Source organism: Thamnophis elegans, chromosome 1 (genome assembly GCF_009769535.1).
Source record: "Thamnophis elegans isolate rThaEle1 chromosome 1, rThaEle1.pri, whole genome shotgun sequence".
NCBI classification, from domain to species: Eukaryota; Metazoa; Chordata; class Lepidosauria; order Squamata; family Colubridae; genus Thamnophis; species Thamnophis elegans.
Window position 1 is genome coordinate 168,273,020 of NC_045541.1, and position 22,356 is coordinate 168,295,375.

The 22,356-nt window shown below is 41.5% G+C and overlaps 1 protein-coding gene across 3 annotated transcripts in view; it reads right to left on the bottom strand.

Moving 5' to 3' along the window:
• Positions 1–22,356, bottom strand: part of ARHGAP45 (Rho GTPase activating protein 45) — a 71,233-nt gene that overhangs the window by 43,992 nt on the left and 4,885 nt on the right. For 2 of the 3 annotated variants that reach the window (XM_032209039.1, XM_032235705.1), the window contains exon 2: positions 5,282–5,588. In XM_032209039.1, coding sequence (XP_032064930.1) covers positions 5,282–5,588 — 307 coding nt within the window. Of the gene's footprint in view, positions 1–5,281; positions 5,589–22,210; positions 22,288–22,356 lie in introns of those variants that run through there. The other variant, XM_032208307.1, reaches the window with a different exon arrangement.

Consider the following 22,356-nt stretch of genomic DNA (forward strand, 5'->3'; position numbering starts at 1 on the left):
ACAACTATGGCAAAAGAAAGCCAAGATGGTACCAATAATCGTAGGTGCCCTGGCTGCAAGCCCAAAAATCTGGAGCACCCCTTGAACACCATCGGCATTGACAAAATATCCATCAGCCAATTGCAAAAGGCAGCTTTACTTAGAACAGCTTACATCCTGCCATAGTACCTTTAACTCCATCAAACAACATGTTTCTATCCCAGGTCCTTGGAAAGGAGTAACTAGGTGTACAAAACTGCTAAATTCAATCTAAACATATAGCTGATCGTGTCACAAACCATAATAAAACAATTGTCGATAAGAAAGACAAACAACACTAGATAGTGGATGTTGCAGTACTTGGAGACAACACAATAGAAATTCTCCTTTCTCCAGGACCAGTTCCATTCTTCCTATGGGGAGAGAAGTCCAGCCTTCTGCTTTTTGGAGCTCATTTTCAGAGCTCCATTCTCTATTTAGTATTCAAGGGCCACAGGATGAGTTTGTCCTTCAGCATGAGATTAAGTATTATCAATATCCTGATGATACTCAATTGTTCACCGCTGTCTCTGGCTGGCCCAGGGATGCTTTGTCAGTGCTCTATTATCGTCTGAAAACTGGATTGGTTCTAGATGGGGAAGAATAGATTTCAACTCAACTCGAGCAAGAACTGCTTGAGTTTATGCTTAAGTTACAGATCCAGAGAATTTCCAACTTTAGTTCTGACCGGGGCTGCCTTGCCCCACTGACAGCCTGTGACTTGAACTCACAACTCTCCTTGAACAGCAGGTGGCAGCTGTGTCCAGCAGCCTCTTTGCAGAACTCCATCTTGTATGCCAGTTGCACGTGTTTCTGAACCGAGAGTCCTCTAAATAGTCACTCCTGCCTGGGTTATCTCCCAGTTGGATTTCTAGTACGGTACATGGGGCTACCCTTGAAGACCTCCTGAAAGCTGCAACTGTTCCAGAATACAGCAGTGCAGCTAATAATGTCCATGGATGTACCTTAGTCATCCCTTAGATTAGAAGACTATTAGGGAGAGCTGCACTGGTTCTTGGTAGCCTTCTAGATATAATTCTTTTTTTAAAAAAGTATTTTTATTGATGTTTTAAATAAGCATAGTAGATGTAGTCCTCGGCTTACGATCAATTGCTTAGTGACTGTATGAAGTTATGACACACCCTCAAAAAACTACTTATGACCCAGATTCAAAGTTCTGATGGCCACCCATCACCCATGGTCACACGATCATGTTTGGGGCACTCAGCAACTGGCCTCATTTACAGCGCTTTGCAATGTCCCATGGTCCTGTTAGCCAAGTTAGAATGTTTGTTTGTTTGTTTACTAGAAACTGGTATTTACTTCTGGTTTCCAGCAAAAAAATAGCAATAGCACTTAGACTTATTTAGCGCTTCACAGGGCTTCACAGCCCTCTCTAACAGTTTACAGAGTCAGCCTATTAACCCCCAACAATCTGGGTCCTCATTTTACCCACCTCGGAAGGATGGAAGGCTGAGCCAACCTGGAATGCCCATTACAGAAAGTGAATTTGCTTAACAGCCACAACGTTCACTTAACTGTGGATTCACTTAACAACCACGGTGATTCACTTAATGACCACCACAAAATTCAAGTCCTTCCTGTGATTTTGCCACCAACACAGCTTATGACCCTAATGGGTAAACTCCATTACAATCATAGATACGGGACTACCTGTAAAAACTGATTAAAAAATGAACGAGAAGAAAAAAGAAAAGTTCAACAGAGGCAGAAAAAGAAGAAAAAGAATAAAGTGGAAGATAAAAGAAAAAGACAACAAATACAATAGTAAAGAAGTGGCTTCTACCCTTCATCAAACCGAGCATAAACTAATATAATAGCTTTTCATCCTCTTTTAAACTTACAAATTAAAAAATATATTTATATTTTGTCACTTTTATCTATACTCAATCCAGAAACTGTCAACTATTCTATTCTGGTTCGGCCAAAAAAAAAAAAAAATTAGGAATCACCAGAAATATCAAATAAATAGTTTCTCCTTGGTCAAATAGTCCAACTTTATATTCCTTCTTTTTTGTACTAGCCAATTAAATCATTCCAATGACATTGCAGGATTTGAACTTTCTTGATTCTTTGGCATTTAAAAGATCCGTCAAAGCTTTCAACAGCCTTAAATCCCTTGAAGAGACATTGTCTAGGATTGTTTGTCTTAGTTGTTCTATGTCCAGAAGCTTTTTTTTAAATTGTCCTTTGAATTCCTATCTTTGTTATCTTCAAATTCTCATGTCAGATACAATTTTTACAATTTTTTCTCATTGTCTTCTAAGGGTTTATCCATTAAAATTTGCATCCTTTCTGAGATATTGGTTATTAATGCAGGTAGTCCTTGACATATAATCACAACTGAGTCCAAAACTCAATGATGCTAAGCAAAACATTTGTTAAGTGAATTTTGCCCCTTTTTAATGACCTTTCTTGCCTCAGTTGTTAACTGAATCACTATGGTTGTTAAGTTAGTAACACAGCTACGTGCATCTGGCTTCCCAATTGACTTTGCTTGTAAGAAGGTTGCAAAAGGGGATCCCACAATCCCAGGGCATTCCAACTGTCATAAATATGAACCAGTTACCAAGCATCTGAATTTTGATCATGTGACCATGGAGATGCTGCAATGGTTGTAAGGGTAAAAAATGGGCATGTGTCACTTTTTTAAACTTCACAACTACAGCGATTCGTTTTACAAAAAACGTCATAAAATCAGACACAACTCACTTTGCTTTGTAACAGAAAGTCTGGTCTCAATTATGATCATAAGCTGAGGATTACCTTTACTTTTGTTTTAGTGTTCACCCAATATTTTGGAGTAAACCTCCCACAATATCCTGATGATGGCCTTATAGGCTGAGATGGGTAGGAATTGTAAGACTTCTGGTTATCCTCCCTCCCTCCCTCCTTCCCTCCTTTTTAAAAAAAGTTTTTATTTTATCTTGATACAAACAGTACATTAAACAGTGTGTCATCTGGATACAAATATTTTGTGCAACAACAGTTAAGTTTTACAATCATATTCATTATTTATCTATTCCAACTTAATGCTGATATCTTGCATGTTTGATATTATAACAATCTTCTTCTTAATTTATTTAACTATTTAATTAATGCATTTTAACATAGCTAATTTAACTTCTAATTTTTATGTTTATTCTTTAACCATCGATAAAATGCTTCTCATATACTGTAATAATCAGTTTCTTCTTGCTCTTTAATTGCCAGTGTTAATCTGTTCATTTCTGCACATTCTAATATTTTCCTAATCGCATTCTCCTCTGTAGGCTTTTCCAATTTTATGCAAATACCACCCTAGCTGCTGTTATAAGATGAATAATCAAATATACATTTTCTTTATTATAAGTTTCTGGTAAAATCCCCAACAGGAATATTTCAGGTTTTAAGTCTTTGTTAAACCCTAACCCTGCCTCCTTCCTTCTACTCTACCCCCACCCTTCCTCTCCTCTCCCCATCCTCCTCATTGTAAGAAACAAAACATATTTTTAAAAATGCAATTTTAAAAGAGTATCCCAGGGATGGTAGGGTAAGGAGGGGAGAGTTCTACGACACATCCTGCTTGTGCTTTAAACTTGCAAAAGCATTTTGCACTCCCCCATCCGTACAACTCTGAGGAAGTGCATGTTTGAAGTGAATGGAAAGAAGGTGGTTTGAAACACCCCAAACTGGGTAAATGGATATTAGACTAAGGCCTACAGCTGGTTTGCATAATACGGTTGGCTATGGTTAATTTAATTAGCCTAATCCATGGCTCTGCTCCTCGCCACTCCCTTCCCTTTGGCAGTGTTTGGCTATCATCCTTTCAGCCTAGAATCTGTCTCCACAAAGTCTAAGGAGAGAAGGACAGAATAACCGAAGTCTCTGCGCTGGTGCACCCATGGAAGATTTATCAGGGCGCTGCCAGCTGTCACGGCGTCCCGTAAACAGGAAAGGCAGACAAATGAAAAGGCAGAAAAGACAGGAAATGGCATTTTCCCATCCTTCTGCCTGCTTTGACATGTCAACTGATTTGGGAGGATGGCTAAGCAAACCATTGTGAAATCAGCTGATGTCATCCATCATAAAGGCTTTTCCTCGTGAAGCGATATTCCCGGGTCTTCTACCCCGATATGAAAGGCAGAATTTCTGCACTCAATGATTGCTTGTAAAAATAGAGCGTAAAGTCTTGCGCTCTGCTACAAGTGCCTTAGAAATAGTTTAGGCAAGGGACTCCTACTTGCAAAGTGGAAATATCTGCAGAATACCTGTCAAGTTATTGCAATAATTATAGATAAGTCTATACAATTATCTACTTATGCATGCTTCAGGGGTGGGTTTCAACCGGTTCGCGGCGGTCCCTGCGAACCAGTTGGTCGGCGAACCCGGAAGTAAGTAACTTCCGGGAACGGCGAAGGGCCCACCCGCACGCCCGCGTGCCCACTCCTTACCCGGTTTTGATGAGTTCTGCGCTTCCACGCATGCGCAGGACGCATACAGCACCTGTGCGATCCTCCAGGAGCAGCTGGAGCATCGCACAGACGCTAGTATGCATGCGTGCGCCGCGCGCGTGCACGCACGCACCGCACGCATGCACGAGGATGCCGCAGGCCTCGTTCCAACTGAACCAGTTGGAATGGGGCGAGAAACCCACCCCTGGCATGCTTGCTTAAACTCTCCATTTGTATAGAATATGATGCATATTCTGTATGATGAATGTGATGCATATATTAGGCCTGAAAGCGGCTGAGTGATTTTGGGCCAATCAGTTCTAGTCCCACTTTAGACATAAAAGTTAGCTGGGTGACTTTGGGCCAATCACCAGGAGACTGAAAGTTCTAGACTTGGGCATGAAAGCCAGCTGAGTGACTTTGGGCCAATCACCAGGAGACTTTGGGCCACTCATTCTCTCTGTCTAAGCCAATTCACCTGACAGAGTTATTGTTGTGAGGAAAATAGGAAGGGTTATTTAGGTATGTTCACCGCCTTGAGTTATTTCTAAAAATAATAAAGGCTGGATACAAATAAATAAAAATAGAGGCACTTTCTGTTGCGCATGTGGGGAATTCGGGTAGCAAATTGGAGATACCAATGTGGACAAGGCTGTTGGGTGAATTGACAACAAAATGTATGCGTTGGGGGGGAAGCAAAATGGGAATTAACTGAAAGTTATAGCAGCTGCTCTCAGACATGGAGTGTCAAGTCATGAGCTCAATCCCTAACTCATGGTTATTGTACATGCGCGTGCAATATTACTCACCCTCCTGCAATACAACATCCTTCAGCTTCTCCAGGCGCTCTGCAAAACAAGCCACGTCAGCAAGCAGTTGTGTAATGTCCTCTGCTTCTGCTAGGCTCCCTTCGCCGAGTTCATTGGGACTATAGGCACTGTGGGGCTTGTGACCTTTGGCAAGACCTCTGGGAATAGCAGGGGACAGAGGGAATCCTGCTGCACTGGCGTGGCGGCTGAGACTTGTGGGACGCTTCAGTGTAGCTGTGGTGGCCGATGAAGACAAATCCACCAGGCTGGAAATTGATACATCCAGGCCATCTCGCCGTGGAAGCTCCTGCGGGAAGAATCAAAATGATATTGATTATTGAGAGTTGAAGCGGAGGGTGGTGTAAGAGAAGGAGTGGCAGAATTGGTGGGTGGGGGCAGAGTTAAAAGAGGAATCAGCCTAGAATCCCTAGGTAGTCACAAGTAGATCAAGTCCAACCTCCTTGAATTTCCATGGACTCTTATCTAACTCCAGGCAGGACAGGGATGTCAAACTCAATTTCATTGAGAGCCGCATCAGGGTTGACCTTTGGGGGTCGGGATGAGCGTGGCCAGCTCAACATCACTCATGTCAGGGATGCCTGTGGTGGTCTGAGTGTTCTGCCAGCGAAAACGGACTCCCGAGATCCGTTTTCAGCTGTGACACTCTGCCAGAGCTTGGGAAGGCCACACACAGCCCTCCCGAGCTCCGTTTTTGCTGGTAGAGGCACCGCAGGCTGGTCCTTCGCTGTTTCCAGGATGGCCCTGCAGGCGAGATCTAAGCATCCCGTGGGCTGGATCCAGCCCCCGGCCTTGAGTTTGACACTCCTGAGACAGGAGCTGTTAATTCAAAAACTGACTGTGCTGAGGTATGATTAGCAATAAATCAGTTTAATTGGATCTTCGTGTGTGGACCTGATTTTTCATACCTGACATATCATTAAGGATTGCGTCAAGGTTCTCTTTGAAATTGCAACCAAGCAGAGACTGCAAATATGCATTTGGTACACGGCATTTTATTGATGTGGAAGGTTATATGTATACATGCCAATAAAGCAATGAACAAGACAATCATTATGCAACTATATACCAGAGTTACACCATGACTATTTTACTGCAGATTTACAGGTCGTCTTTGACTTACAACCCCAAATGAGCCCGACATTTCTGTTGCTAAGCGAGGCAGTTGTTAAGTGAGTTGTGCCTCATTTTATGACCTTTTTGCTATAGTTGCTGAGCAAATCACTGCAGTACTTAAGTGAATCATGGAGACTTTAAGTGAATCTGGCTTCCACCATTGACTTTGCTTGCCAAAAGCTGACTGGGAAGGTTACAAAAAGCAATGGCGCTTAGACTTATATACCCCTTGTTCATAGTGCTTTTACAGTCCTCTCCAAGAAGTTTACAGAGTCAGCCTATTTCCCCCAACAATCTGGGTCCTCGTTTTACTGACCTCGGAAGGATGGAAGGCTGAGTCAACCTTGACCCAGTGAGAATTGAACTGCTGGCAGGCGGCAGATTTAGCCTGCACTACTGCATTCTAACCACTGCGCCACCACAGCTCAAATGGTAATCACATGACCCCAGGACAGTGCGAACGTCATAAATATATGCCAACTGCCAAGTCTCTGAAATTTGATCACATGACCCTGGGGACGCTGCAATGGTCATAAGTGTGAAAAACAATCGTAAGTTCCTTTTTTCAGTATCGTTCTAACTTTGAATGCTCACTAAATGAATTGTTGTAAGTTGAGGACCACCTGTATTACTATCAGTAAAAAAGGAAAGAGAGAAGTAAAGCAAAGAGGTAGATCACCGCAACAAACAATTAACTTCCAGTACTGCAGATAGAATTAATACAGGTAGTCCTCGACGTGCGACCACAATGGAGCCCAAAGTTTGTGTTGTTAAGCGAGACATTTGTTAACTGAGTTTTGCCCCATTTTCAACCTTTCTTGCCACAGTTTTTAAGTGAATCACTGCAGCTGATAAGTTAGTAACCCAGTTGTTAAGTGCGTCTGGCTTCCCCATTGACTTTGCTTGTCAGAAGGTCACACTATATGACCTTGGGACATAGCAATGGTCATAAATATGAACCAGTGGCCAAGCACCTGAATTTTGATCCCATCATGATTATGGGGATGCAGCCAAGTTCATACCTGTGAAAAATGGTCATAATAAGTCACCTTTTTTCAGTGCTGTTGTAACTTTCAACGGTCATTATTGAACTGTTGTAAGTCAAGGACCATTACCTGTACTCAACATGGCAGGTGTGCTAGCCTCCATAATAAATAGGGGAAAGCTCTTCTCTTTGAAAATGTAGCTGTGCTGCTTCAAAGCAGATAGTGCAGTGTATTGTGCAACAGGGACTTTTGAGTGCATATTAGGGAAACCCCGGAGATTTTCCGTAGCCAACTCCATCATGGTTTGACTATATAAATAGTTTATCTTTGAATTTATAAATAGAATAAATAGTCTCATATTTGCTCACTGAGAATGTAACTCTGATGTACTTTTTCACATTCTTTTTGCCATATTCTAAATCAGCAGGACCGGTTCCGTGGAGAGAGGTTTTTCAGCGGACTGCAGGGGGCGTGGTTTTGCGTGCTGACTGCTTTCCGGGTGGGGCTTCACTTATTTGCGTGGACTGGTTGCTGGCATGCCGCGGAACAGTGCTGATCCACGGACTGGAGGTTGGGAACCCCTGCTCTAAATAAATAAACACTGCAGTAATCTTAAAAATTATTCTAGGTAGACTTTCTGGGAAGTGAGCACCAAACCCAAAGACAATGGAACTCAAAATGAAATCAATCTTATTTTCAAGAATCATTGCAAAAGAACAAGAACAAGACCTGCATAAAAATAATAATACACTTTTCATCTTTGCCAATTTTGGGTAGGCAGGGAGCACAGAGGTTCTTAATTGTTTTGGAATATCTGATCCATTGTAACCTATGGGACCATTTAGTTGGGTGATCAATCCCCTAGAAACTTCCTCCTTAATTCTGCAATTTATTGCAGATTACTCTATGGCAGGGGTGTCAAACTCAAGGCACGGGGACTAGATCCAGCCCGTGGGATGCTTAGATCTGCCCTGCGGGGAGGCCCTGAAAACAGTGAAGGACCGGCCTGTAGTACCTCTGCTAGCAAAAAACGGAGCTCAGGAGGGCAGTGCGCAGCCCTCCCAAGCTCCATTTTTGCTGGCAGAGGGTTGCAGGAGACCGTCCCAGCCGAAAATTGGGAGCCCGTTTTTGCTGGCAGAGCACTCGGGCCACCAAGGTGCCCCTGACACGAGAGATGTCGAGTTGGCCATGCCCACCTTTGCCACGCCCCCCCCCCCAAGGTCAAACACAACCCTGATACGGCCCTCAATGAAAACGAGTTTGACACCCCTGCTCTATGGTGCTTCCAGGGTGAATGTAGAGAGAGGCACTTTTGGCCAATATCTGTTCCACTTCTACGGGTGGATGTGACAAACAGCATAGTACTGTTCAACTTTAACAATATTAAGCAACATTCTCAAAACCGGTTAGTTTACAGGAAAATGGACCAGCTATATTGCGATCCATCATACTGTGAAAAAAACAGCTGTCATCCTACTTGGAAACTATCATAGTGTTTTCAAAAGGCAAAGCATTTTACACCGATCAGCAATTGGATCTTCTTAATACAGGTAGGGTGTTTATTTAGTTGTGCAAATTCATCCCGAATGCTGTATCATTTGAAATCCCAGCCTTGAACCCAAGACTTCTGCTTTGATGTACCAGAATAAGGAAGATATTTTTTTAGTTCGCCTTCCTGGAAACCTTTTGGTAGTGAGTTTGCATTTCACCTTTAACATGAAACAATGCTTCATTCAATTAAGCAATTTGTGGGTTTTCACAACATGCAGAACCATTAAATAATCGCTTGGACTAGATATGCACAACAGCCTTCTCTAAAAGTAATTGGCAGGTTTGTGGTTCAGGACATTGTGCAAATCCGGAGTTTGTACATATGAACAGATTTAGAACAGACTATTATTACTGTATTTTAAATGGTTTTCTTTTCTTTTGTTAAAGCCAGGGGGGCTTTGGTTATGCCTAGGAATTTATAGTCCTTCACAGTGGTTAGAGTGCAATACTGCAGGCTACTTCTGCTGATCACCGGCTGCCAGCAGTTTGGCAGATCGAATGTCACCAGGCTCAAGGTTGACTCAGCCTTCCATCCTTCCGAGGTGGGTAAAATGAGGACCCAGATTGTTGGGGGCAACAGGCTGATTCTGTAAACCGCTTAGAGAGGGCTGTAAAAGCACTATGAAGCGGTATATAAGTCTAAGTGCTATTGCTACTGCTATTGTTATTGTCACAAGGGCAAACATGTCATCAGTGATTCTCAATCTTGGCCACATTAAGATGGGTGGACTTCAACTCCCAGAAATCCATAGATAGTTATGGACTACTTCTGTCTTAAGCAGGAGGGTTGGACTAGAAGACCTTCAAGGTCCTTCCCAGCACTATGATTCTATGTCTCTATGTTTTGTTTTGTTTTAAGATCAGGGGTCTATAATGACTAAGGACAGAAAGAACAGGAGCAGGAGGAGGATCATCAGAACGGAGAGACAATTTCATACCAGTACTGCACTGTTTTCAGCAACTCAGAAATGGGTGGAGAACCTCAGCTACGATTGCTCAAGCGTGTTTCAGTGAGTAAACAGCAGACATGGGCATTTTCATCACCCACTGAGAAACCACACGCACCCTTCCCCCCTTCACTCCTTTTGCAAAGCTATAAAATCACTGCCTGATGGGCTTCACACATTTTGGACCAGGTGACACAAGGTTTATGGAATAAGCTACTAGTAGTTGTGTCGGCTCAAATGCAAAACATCTCAGTGGTGAACTGCAAAGCCCAAAGGAAATAAGCCACCATGTGATTTTGCATAATGGTGAAAATGAACATTTAATCAAATGCAGTGTCAAGATGTGTTCAAATCCACCTTGTTGTGTTGCTGAAACTTTCCATCTCTTGATTATAGTATAACTTTAAAAACTGGAGTCAAGTCTATTTTCTCCTCTTCTCTTTTCCCACTTTTATTTTTGCATTTTTATTTTCAGATTTTAAAGCCCAGAGCATAAACATTTATTTAATACGGGGGTGTCCAACCTTGGCAACTTTTAAGACCTGTGGACTTCAACTCCCGGAATTCCCCAGCCAGCCATCATGGCTGGGGAATTCTGGGAGTTGAAGTCCACAGGTATTAAAATTGCCAAGGTTGGACACCCCTGATTTAATGTAATGGTATGCTGTCATAACCTACACAGATTCTCGGCAGCTTACACTCATAAATCTATAAAATGCAAATAATAGTGGTATAAAAGCAAAATAGACAAAACAAGAATGAGTAATAAATGAGACAATCACACGTCAGTCCTCTCATGCCTTTGGGAACAGTTTTCATATTTGGAATGACTATAATGAGGGGGCCAATCTGGTTTTTAGAAGGCATCAATTCCAAAATAGAGGGGCAACACCACCAACAATGCTACTGCCCTTCAAAGCGACCTTGAGTTTGTGTCTGAATGGTCAAAAAAGTAGGAACTCCAAATCTCAACCAACAAATGCTCTGTCCCATACACTGGTAAAAAAAAAATCAGAACACCAAATACAGGCTAGGCGCATACAACCTTGTAGACGACTCTCACTCCGTCAAGGACCTTGGAGTACTCATTGTTAAGTAAGTTCCCCTTTGGGAGAGCGAGTATATTCAGAGAAGCGTTGTGAGAGTGTTGCTGGAGAACACACAACCAGCATACAGAGACACTGCAGTTTAAATAGGCTTTTACTTTCGTGGAAATAGAGGTATCAGAGTCCATCAAACAGTCCAAGTCATACACGGATAAGACAGTCAGTCATCAACGTCTTTCAGTTAAGGGATAATCCAAATAACATAGTCCATAATCATACAATCAGTCCCGTATACAAAGTTTGCTAGCAGTTGCAAAACTTACAATAGCTCACGGCACTTTCTAACAGCCAGCTTCTAAAACACTCAGATCAGATCAGCCCAGCATCTAACAAACAGAGAGCTAACAGTCATTCTGGCTCCCTCTTATAGCCGATTGAGGAAACAGCAACCAATCACATTTTACAGTATGATTTAAAGAAACAGGTACAGCATTGCTATATGATTTATATATTGTCAACCCAACCGTTAGAATTATATTCCTAACACTCATATCAAACGATTTAAGTGCTAAAGCTCACTCTAACAGCATCGCCAAAAAGGCATTAAGAGTTGTTAACCTAATCTTATGAAGCTTCTCCTCCGGTAATATTATATTGCTAACAAGTGCATACAAAACCTTTGCTAGACCAATTCTCGAATACAGCTCATCTGTCTGGAATCCTCACTGTTTATTGGACATTAATACAATTGAGCGAGTCCAGAGATATTTCCCGAGAGATAAGTCCCTGCCCAAATTCACCTTACAAAACCAGAGGATTACCACAAAATTTTGTCAGGTTGTGTAATGTGTGTGGAAAAGACCTTGGGAGAACGGACAAGGGAATGGTCAGATAAGAGACAGCATAGCCCACAACCGATAGTGGACAGGAGAAGAGACTCTCTAGTTTCTCAGGCTATAGGAAATTTGGGGTGGGGGGGGGAGGAAGAGAGATTGTACTTTCATACTTGCAAGATTCTGTCAATACAGGTAGTTCTCGACTTACAACCGTTCATTTAATGACTGTTAGACGTTACAACAGCCCCGTAAAAGGGACTAATGACCATTTTTCACACTTACGACCGTTGCTGCATCCCCTTAGTCATGTGATCAAAATTTAGAAGCTTGGCAACTGACTCATATTTATGAGGGTTTAGTGTCCTTGAGTCCTTCTGACAAAGTCAATGGAGAAGCCAGATTCCTTTAACAACAGTGTTACTAAGTTAACAGCTGCAGTGATTCACTTAACAACTGTGGCAAGAAAGGCCCTAACGTGCGGCAAAAATCATTTAACAAATGTCTTGCTTAACAACAGAAATTTTGGGCTCAATTGTGGTCGTAAGTGAAGGACTATTTATATATAGTTTTACAATAAAGTAGAATTAGCTGATCTATATGTGATTCTTATCTGGTTTACTCTGCAAGGCTCATTGGTTGCTTTCATAAGGAAAACAGGGTATCTGCAGGCACTCAGAAAAGTCAAGATAATGGCTGCACCTCTTTTTATGTGCACCCCAGTTACAATCTTCTGACCACCATCCTGATTTTTTTAACCCACCCATGGGCGCCCTGAAGAAAGGGGCTCCGATGATACCTAAAAACTGAGCCATATAGATTATGAATATATATATATACATACATACATACATACATACATACATACATACATACATACATACATACTGTTGTGACTCAGCAGCAGTCTTCTGTGAGTCTTTTCGGGATGCAAGTTTAACAATGCAGCTGGGGCTCGTTAGGGGCATCTTCTGGGGATAAAAGGACAGATGGTGCCACGCCATGCAGGGATACAACGTTCCTTCGTTCGTTCAACATTCATTGATCATCGGTCGTGATTTATTTGAGATACATTTGGAGAAGTGATTTGCTTTCTGTAACCCTGATTCAAGGAGACACTTGGAGAAGTGCATTGCTTTGTAAGCGTTTTGTTTTGTATTCTGTTATCTGGTCAGAGACTTGATTTATGTTTATTTTTGGGCTTGCAGCCAGTTTGAGCCGAGGAATGATAAAGAGAGTTCCTTTTAAGTTTGTTTGCCTGTCGTCTGTTAACAAGAGGAGGGGGGACAGAACACATACATACATACATATATACATATGCATATATATATATATATATGTATGTATGTATGTATGTATGTATGTATGTATGTATATGTATATGTATATGTATATATATTTATATATATATATATATATATATATATACACACACACACACACACACACACACACACACACACACATATACATATATATCTTTACTACTATATTATGGATTAGTCCCGTGATGGTGAACCTATGACACGTATGCCACAGGTGGCACGCACAGCCATTTCTAAGAGCACCTGAGGCGTTGCCCTGTCAACTGCAGCGCGTTCCCGAACTTCTGCTTCGGGTGTTGGGCCATTTTTTGCCCTCCAGATGCTTCAGGGAAGCCTCCTGAAGCCTCCGGAGGGAGAAAAATGGCCCAACAGGCAACCCAGAAGACAGTTCCCAAACTTCCGGTTTGTGTCTTGGGCCATTTTTTGCTCTCCCAGGCTCCTAGAAAGCCTCTAGATCTTGGGGAGAGTGAAAAATGGACCTACCTAGCCTACCGGAAGTTGGAAAACGGGCCATTTTCGCCCTCCCCAGGTTCCAAGAAAGCCGTGCATGTGTGGGGCAGTGGAGTGTGTGTGTCACATGCGCATGCGCAGAGGGCACGGCACGGGGGGCATTAAATTATGGGGCACCTGAGGCAAAAAAAGGTTCGCCATCACTGGATTAGTCTATACATTAAAACCAACCAATGTCTTCACTGCAGTGTGTAATAGATACTTATTTTTTTAAATTTATAATGTGCTGCCATTTTGGCTGAAACTATTGGAACCTATTTTTTCAGCATACGAGAGAGAGAGGGGGGGGGAGGGAGGGAAAGAGAAAGAGAGAGATTCATCCTGTATAGTTTATGATTACGTGGATTTTTATTATTCATTAGCATGGAGATATTTTATTATGTAATACAGCATTGTTTATTTGTCTGGTTATTATTATTATTATTTGCTGTTTTAATCTTGCTTACACGTAGCAGAATTGTAAGCCAGCTGGCTAATGACTGGAGCAACTAATGAAATGAAATGAAATACACATCCAGGTAAAAGCATTTCAAAGAAACCAAGCTAAATAAGCTGCCATTTATTATTTACTTCCTGCTAAAAGGCTGAGACTGCGTAAAGGAATTTATTCAGAGCTTTATTCCCTACAACTTCTATCATCCCCAGTCAGCACAGTAATTGCCAATGATGGAAATTATAATCAAATACATGTGAAGCACACCAGATGCTGGAACCCTCAGAAACTTATGCATGGATTCACCACATACGAACAGTGGTGAGAATCATTAATTAGTTATGGATCATAACTAAGCCATAACTTGTACATAAACTACAGTTGGTTGGGCTGGGTACAGTAAATCACAAATCTAATTAATTTATTATTGTGGTTATTATCTAGCACATAAATTATTGCACCATAGATTCATTATAGCATGCTCTAATGAAATGTGGAGAAGACGTTGGGGCAGGGATGGGTTCTGGCATTTGCTACTGCTGGTTTGCTCATGGCCACACACTTGCGCGCTTGATGCGTGCTGCGTGTGCATGCACAGTGCAATGCAAATTGCTCAGCACATGCGCAGAAGCAAAAACCAAGAACCGGTTCGGGAGCGTGGAAGGCCTGGGTTGCGGCCAGTTCAGTCAAAGCCACCACTGCATTGGGGGGATGAGGAGGAAAAAAATGCTGTCATTGAACCAATCAGTCAAGAGAGCCAGGAGCCCCCATTAGTTTAATGCTCAGAGAAAGAAACTTAAGGAAGGACCCACCTTAACAGGTCAAGCAGTTAAAGTGGCAGTGAGATGTTTTTGCCTCTAGATTTTTAGATTCTCTTAATGTAGCCTTTCAATAATGTAGAATTAATTCATCTTGTTGTGTTTCCTGTCTGATTTGTACTTGGGTAGGCTGACACATACATATAAAGAGAGAAACAAAAACACCGCATAAAGCAATGTTTCCCAACCTCAGCAACTTTAACATGTATGGCATCAGCTGGGGAATTCTGTGAGTTGAAGTCCATCCAACTCAGCATTGCTAAGGTTGGGAAAATGTGAGGTAAGGGCTTAGTGCTGTGATGGTGAACCTCTGGCACGCGGAGCCCTATCTGCCGGCAGGTGAACTGTCAGCTCCAGCACGCATGCGCGCGTCAGACAGCTGATTTTTCGGCCTTTCGGCCGGGCCCAAAAAAAACATTTTCACCCTCCCCGGGCTTCAGGAAAGCCTCTGGAGCTGGGTAGGGGGTAAACGGGCCCAATGGGCCTACCGGAAGTTCGGAAACTATCTGTTTCTGGCATCCGGGGGGGCTGGGGGAGGCTGTTTTCACCCTCCATAGGCTCCAGAAAAGCTTCCGGACCCTGGGGAGGGTGAAAAACGGAAGCAACTACCAGAAATTCATAAATGATCCATTTCTGGCTTCCAGAGGACCTCTGGGGGGCCGGGGGAAGCCGTTTTCACCCTCCCCTGGCTTTGAAGGCTTTCCTGGAGCCTGGTGGGGAAGGCAAAAACGGCCTCCCGCAGCCCCCTGGAGGAAATACCAAGTTCAGCTTGGAGACGAGCAGTACGCTGCGTGTGTGGGGGGAAGTGTGGGGTGTATGCGCGCACATGCACATGTGGAGGCGTTCTTTGCATTATGGGTGCCGGCACGCACCCTCACATTTTTGGCACCCAACAACAAAAAGGTTAGCCATCACTGGCTTAGTGTAAGATGTGAACCCAACTGGGGTCACCATGTTAGGGATGTGAATCCCCTGATCTCCCATCCCATCTCAAAGGACGCATACTTCTCCAAATTTGTTTCCATACAGTCCCTTTGCATAAAGCTACCATATTTGGCTTGCAGAAATCCAGACTACTGACTGGCAGCAAAACTAAAGAATATATATGTTGTTTTCTAATATTTTTGAAGGGTTTTTTTGTCTCTCTTAACAGCAAATCCTCTTAGGGAATGGCACTTGGTATTTCTGCAAAACCAAATTCTTTCACATATTCCCTATTATGCAGGGGTGAGATCCTTACCAGTTCAGCAACCGGTTAGCTGAATGCATACTTTCAAACGCTCCGCCCGCACATGCAATGCATTTGAAAACTTACCTTCTACAGCGCAGCAATCAGCTGGGCTTCAGAAAAGGGAATATAGGTGAGTATAGCGCAGGGGCAGATGGGCGGGCACAGCTGAAAGTCGGAGCTACCAGTTCGCCCGAACCGGTAGACTCCCACTCCTGCTCTTATGTCCAAAAGAACTTAATTAAGACTCACTCCAATGTACTTTTGGTAGTGAACATGTTGTGGGCTAAGATTGCCTCTAAGCAACTGCAGAATGCCTGAATGTCTTTACCTCCAAACCCATCAAGTTTTAGTTTGCTTTGTGGGAAGTTAGCACCCACCCCTCTCCTAGAAAAACGAAATATTTTAGGAAATATTAAAAAGGACAGAATATTTCCCCTAAAAGGGAGGCAGAAACTCAGCCCTCCCCCACCTCACCTTTGTCAATGGGCCATTAAGGTATGGGCCAGTCTATTCTACATAACAAAGATCTACCTCCTTCAGGCAAAGCCATAGGAGGAATTGCCCAAAGCCCTTTCATTACATCATCATCCAGCAAGGCTCAACCAAGCCTGGGAGACAGACATCTACAAAGTTACCCCTGCATGGCCCCATGGGAGTCTGACAACCAATGAGAATACATGCTCATATTCAAAAGCCCAGAGAGGGCATAAAACCCAGGCAGTCTCACATATTCTTTTTTGCCCAGGATCTCAAACCCTGTCCACCATTAAACCGTCTTTCCAAGCAGCCTCCATGTTTCCAGTGTGTTTCTTCCCACTTGGAACTGAATCCAGATGGTCATTTCTTCTAACAGCTTCTTACATTGGATGTCCTGTGGTTGACCTGCTTTTTTCAATTAATACCTGAGAGAATCGCGGCTTAAATAAGCTAGCTGTTCCCATTTATCCTGGCAAGGTGTGAGATAACAAGCTTCTAGCTCTAACCTCAGTTAGGTCATTGTTTCCCTTGTTTGTTTTAGCTACCAGCTAGACATTTAATCCTCATTAATCTCTCACCTTCCTTTGCTGAGGCCTAAACTAAGCAATTCCTGGACTGAAGGCAAAAAGAAAGAAAGAAAGAAAGAAAGAAAGAAAGGATGTGGGACTACGAAAAGAAATGAAAACGCCTCTTTATGAGTCATACCCATAAACTAACTACCTGCGTAGCCACAGTACACGACAGTGTTTCTCAACCTTAGCAACTTTAAGATGAGTGGACTTTAATTCTGGCTGGGGAATTCTGAGAGTTGAAGTCTAACTCATCTTAAAGCTGCTGAGGTTGAGAAAACACAGGTCAGATTCATTACTGCCAATGGAGTATGTAGGAAATCAGCACCCACCCGTCTCCTAGAAAAATTGAAATATTTTAGGAAATATTAAAAGGACAGACTATTTCCCCTAAAAGCAGGAACTCATTCCCCCCCCCCGCCCCCATTTGTTAATGGGCCATTAAGGCCTGGGTCAGTCTATTCTACATAACAAAGATCTACCTCCATCAGGCAGAGCCATAGTGGAAATCCCAAAGCCCTTTCATTACATCATCACTCAGCAAAGGCTCAACCAAGCTTAGGAGTCTGACAACTAATCAGAATAAAAGCTCAAATTCAAAAACCCGGAGAGGGCATAAAACCAGGGTACTCAGCATCTCTTCCTCCCCCCCCCCCCGCAGGACGTTAAACCATGTGATCTTGTCCACTATTAATAAACCTTCTTTCCAAGCAACTTCCATGAATCCAGGGTCTTTTTCCTCACTTAGAACTGAACCCAGAAGGACATTTCTTCCAACAAGTGAATATCTAATATTGCAAATATAAGGACCATTTAATAACTTTTATAAATTTTAAGTGCCCTGGGCATCTTTCCTATTGCCCACTTTTTTTTTATATCTGCCCTGCAACTGCACAAGCCAATTAACACTTGAGACAAAGACAATTTTCCAGCCTATGCAGCTTGTAACCTTTTTAATGAGAATTGGAGGGACCAGCCTGGAGGCAGGAAGCTCATTGCAGGATTAATACTTTGCCTGAAGCATTCCTTTCCCATACTTTTTATTCTATTTGCTTGATTTCTGCACTACATTTTAAGGGTCATGATCAGAGGTGGTATTCAGCAGGTTCTGACCAGTACTGGAGAACTGGTAGCGGAAATTTTGAGGAGTTCGGAGAATCGGTAAATATCACCTCTAACTGGCCCTGCCTCCATCTATTCTCTGCCTCCCAAATCCCAGCTGATCAGGAAGGAATGGAGATTTTACAGTATCCCTACCCTGCCACGCCCACCAAGCCACACCCACCAAGCCATGTCACACCCATCAAGTGATGGCAACAGAACTGTTAGTAAAAAAAATTGAATCCGGTCATGATGGGTCCTATCCTTCACCAAATGCATAAATTAAACCTAAGGCAATGTTAATCTACAAGAAAATAGAACTTTTTAACTTGGCAAGATAGGGAAACATTATCTCTTAGAACAGAGGTCTCCAAACTTGTGGACTTCAACTCCCAGAATTCTCCAGCTAGCATGGTGGACTGAGGAATTCTCCAGAAGTCTTAAAATTGCCAACTCTGGAGATTCCCATCTTAGAAAGAAGTATTTTATCAAAACGGATCTTGACAGAGTTGCTTGACAGTGAGATGGATGGCATATAAATTTACTAAATAAATTAATAGCTGCTTTATTCCTTTGATATTCCTCTGAGGTTGGCAGCCAATTAAATCTGCCAAAGATTTCCCTTTTCCTGTCTCCTCAAGAAATTCATTTGTCTCCCACTTTTTCAGTATTTACAACATCTGTATAGGCACAGCTCTTTCCTCATGTTTTCAACTGTTAGAGGATTTTTAAGAGCTTTTCTGAAACGATTCAGAATTAATTCCTATGCTTCATTTCTAATACTCTATTTTGTCAGTTGCTATAAATGCTCACCAGAGTTTTATATTTTATTGGGTGAAAAAAAAGAGGAAAACCTGAGAAGGGGGAAAATCTAAAAGTTATTCATAGGAATTAAAAATAAATTGATTGTTTATGTTTATAAGTTTGCTTTACAAAGGAAAATTCAAGAGTAAAACCAAGAAAATAAATCATTAAATGAAATAAATTTAAAGGAGAGCTTTCTGTAATAAAGGATGTATCATCATTGCAGATATAAATCAAATAAATTAGTTAGGTTCCTCTAGGTTCCTCCTCCACCAAGAGTCCGTGTGATAGTTAGGCTATCAGATATGGACTGTGACAACTCAAGCAACCTCTAGATGGCAGCAAAGAGATAGACAACCACCCCTTGGCTGACTTCTAGTGTTCATCTGGATTTTTGCAATCTCGATCTGTGGAGCAGAAATGTGAAGAATCGCATCCACCCAAATGTCAGCATGGGAGCTGAACTATGCCGAGTCACCACACAGGACTCAGTTTTGCTTCCTCTTTGCCTTATACACACAGGACTGTTTTGAAAATCATTCCTACCTTAAGCCAGACACTAGCTCGAAAGGAGACCGAGTCTACAACGTTTCCTCCGGCTTTGGAGCCCTTCTTCCGTAGTTCAGCAGAATACGGGCTGTATGCGGACTTACTATTCATCCGCTTGCCAAGCATTCCTCCGATTGCATAGCATCAGGAGGGGCTGAATCGGCAACCCCCCCACCCCCACCCAACTTTTGCAAAGGAGGCAACACACAGCAGTTTTGAAAACACTGCTAAGAAGAATATTCCACAAAGCTATTCAATTAAAAGAAAATATCTCCATCTCTGACACAGGAACTGCAATTTTTCCTTGCCCATCTTAGTTCTGAAAAACTTGCAGAAGTATTGCTTCTTTAAAAAAATAATAATAAAAAAAAATAGAAAAGAAAAAAAAACGCCTACTACCAGTTTCCTTGCTGTAAAAAGGCAGAGAAAAGAAACCACAAATTGTTCAGAATGTGTTAGATCTGAAAACTTCCTCTTTTCTGCACAGTGCAAAAAACCAAAAAATCCAATATTGGCCTCACTCAGAGCAATATTTTTCAACCTTGGCAATTTAAGATGTGTGGACTTCATCTCCCAGAATTCCCGAGCCAGTGCTTGCTTAGGAATTCTGGGAGTTGAAATCCACATAGCTTAAAGTTGCCACATTTGAAATACTCTGCATTGGAATCTGAACAAAATGTTCCCTTGGTGGTTTACTCAGTCTAGTTTTGATTTCTGCATGAAATGTTTTTTTTTTAATATAGTTTTATTATGGTATGTTTTTTCTTTAACAAACAGAGTATTCTCTGGGTCAATATATTTTAAACACAGTAATAATAATAGTAATGTTATTTAAATATACATAATCATAATCTTTCAATTTCTAACATTTGTGTATACATAGTAATTATAATATATTCTATTCTTTATCAGTATACATAATACTATTTTCTCATGTTCTGACTTCTATCTTTTTTCTAACTCTTAAATAAAATAGCTACCATAATAAGAATTATTCTATCTCTATCCATTATCTCTTGCCATTTTTAGAATTTCAACTCTAATACACTTTTTCATAAATCTTTCATGCTTCTCCCTTGGGATCTTGTAACTCCTTACCTCGCATTTATTTAATCTAAGTGTTTTATCTGCCACAACATCTATCTATTGTTGTTGGATCTCTAGAGAACCCATCCATAGTTCTTTCAACATTTTAAAGAGACTTTTCTTTTTATTCTCTTCTATATTTTTAACTCTTAGAAGATAATTTGTCAGTTCCTTTTTAAGAATTATTACTATCTCTACCATATCTTTGTCCACTTGTTATCATTTTTGGATTTATTTGCTCTATTCTTTCCTCAGTTCCTTCTGGTTTCTTCTCTATGTTCTGAATTTTTTGTTCATCTTTTATTTTTGTTTGCTGGGGTTTTCCTAGTCTCACACCTTTATCTTGCATCAATTCCACCATCTCTCTATGACTCCTTGTCATATCTTCCTGAATGCATTGAAACATCAATAATATTTCTTTATAAACCATATGTGTTTTCCCCTGTTGAAACATAATCATCCAGTAAGTTAATAGTTATTCAACATTCCATGAAGATTCCAAGATTCCTGCATGAAATATTAAGTGTGTCAAAAGAACAGTGGTTCTGAATGAAAAATAAAGTTTTAATTATTTACTGTCTATGGAGATTCTCAGTCATCCAGGTCATAGTTGTCCCAAAGGTGCTTTTTTTCAAGAAGCAACTGGACTTTCTGATTTTTTTTTGGAGACGTTTCGCTTCTCATCCAAGAAGCTTCTTCAGCTCTGATTGGATTATGGGGAATGGAAGGATTTATATTCCTTGCAGACAGCTGGTCATCCCGCTTATGACTGCATGACTGTACCATTGTTGCTTGTATCCTTATGATTGATATTGATATTGATTGTTTCCTGATTGCTTATTTGACTATCGTTAAGTGTTGTGCCATATGATTCTTGACAAAAGTATTTTGTCCTTTTATGTATACTGAGAGCATATGCACCAAAGACAAATTCCTTTGTGTCTCCAATCACACTTGGCCAATAAAGAATTCTATTCTGTTTGCTTTCTTTTTTAAATCCTTCCATTCCCTGAAGAAGCTTCTTGGACGAGAAGTGAAATGTCTTCAAAGAAGAACCAGAAAGTCTAGTTGTCTCTTGAAAAAAGCACCTTTGGGACAATGTATTTACTGGTCATAAAAGAGACATTCCTTCAGAAATCTACTTCTTTAGACGACGCCTTCCTTGTTCCATATGTGTATAGCTCACTCCTGTGCTGAAAAGTACAATGCCCACATTATATACTGTATGTTTAAGAACACGGCTTGATTACAAGCTGCAAGTGTTTTCTTTTCTGTTCTCCATCCTGCCCGATTTCTCCATTATTTTTTTAAAAGGTAACATTTTACAATATTGGCAGGATAAGTAGGATAGTCAAACCTCACCGGCTGAGTTTATCTTCAAGCAGTTATTTCAGAATGTAGATTTCCACGCTGCTCCATACTGTGCATTTCAACATTTTTTGTGGCTACACCCCAACCACTGACAGAATCAACATTTTCAAACTGAGACAGCCACTCGTAAAAGGAAGCATGTGCAACTCTTAACTCACCCATCCACTCTTGCAACAGCCAAAGATAGGACACTCCATTTTCAAATAAATATAAGACGAACAATACGTTTTGTAGCATGATGAAAACCAATAATTCCAGTCACTATACAGATGCCAGTCTGTTTCAGCAGATACACCAAGGGTTA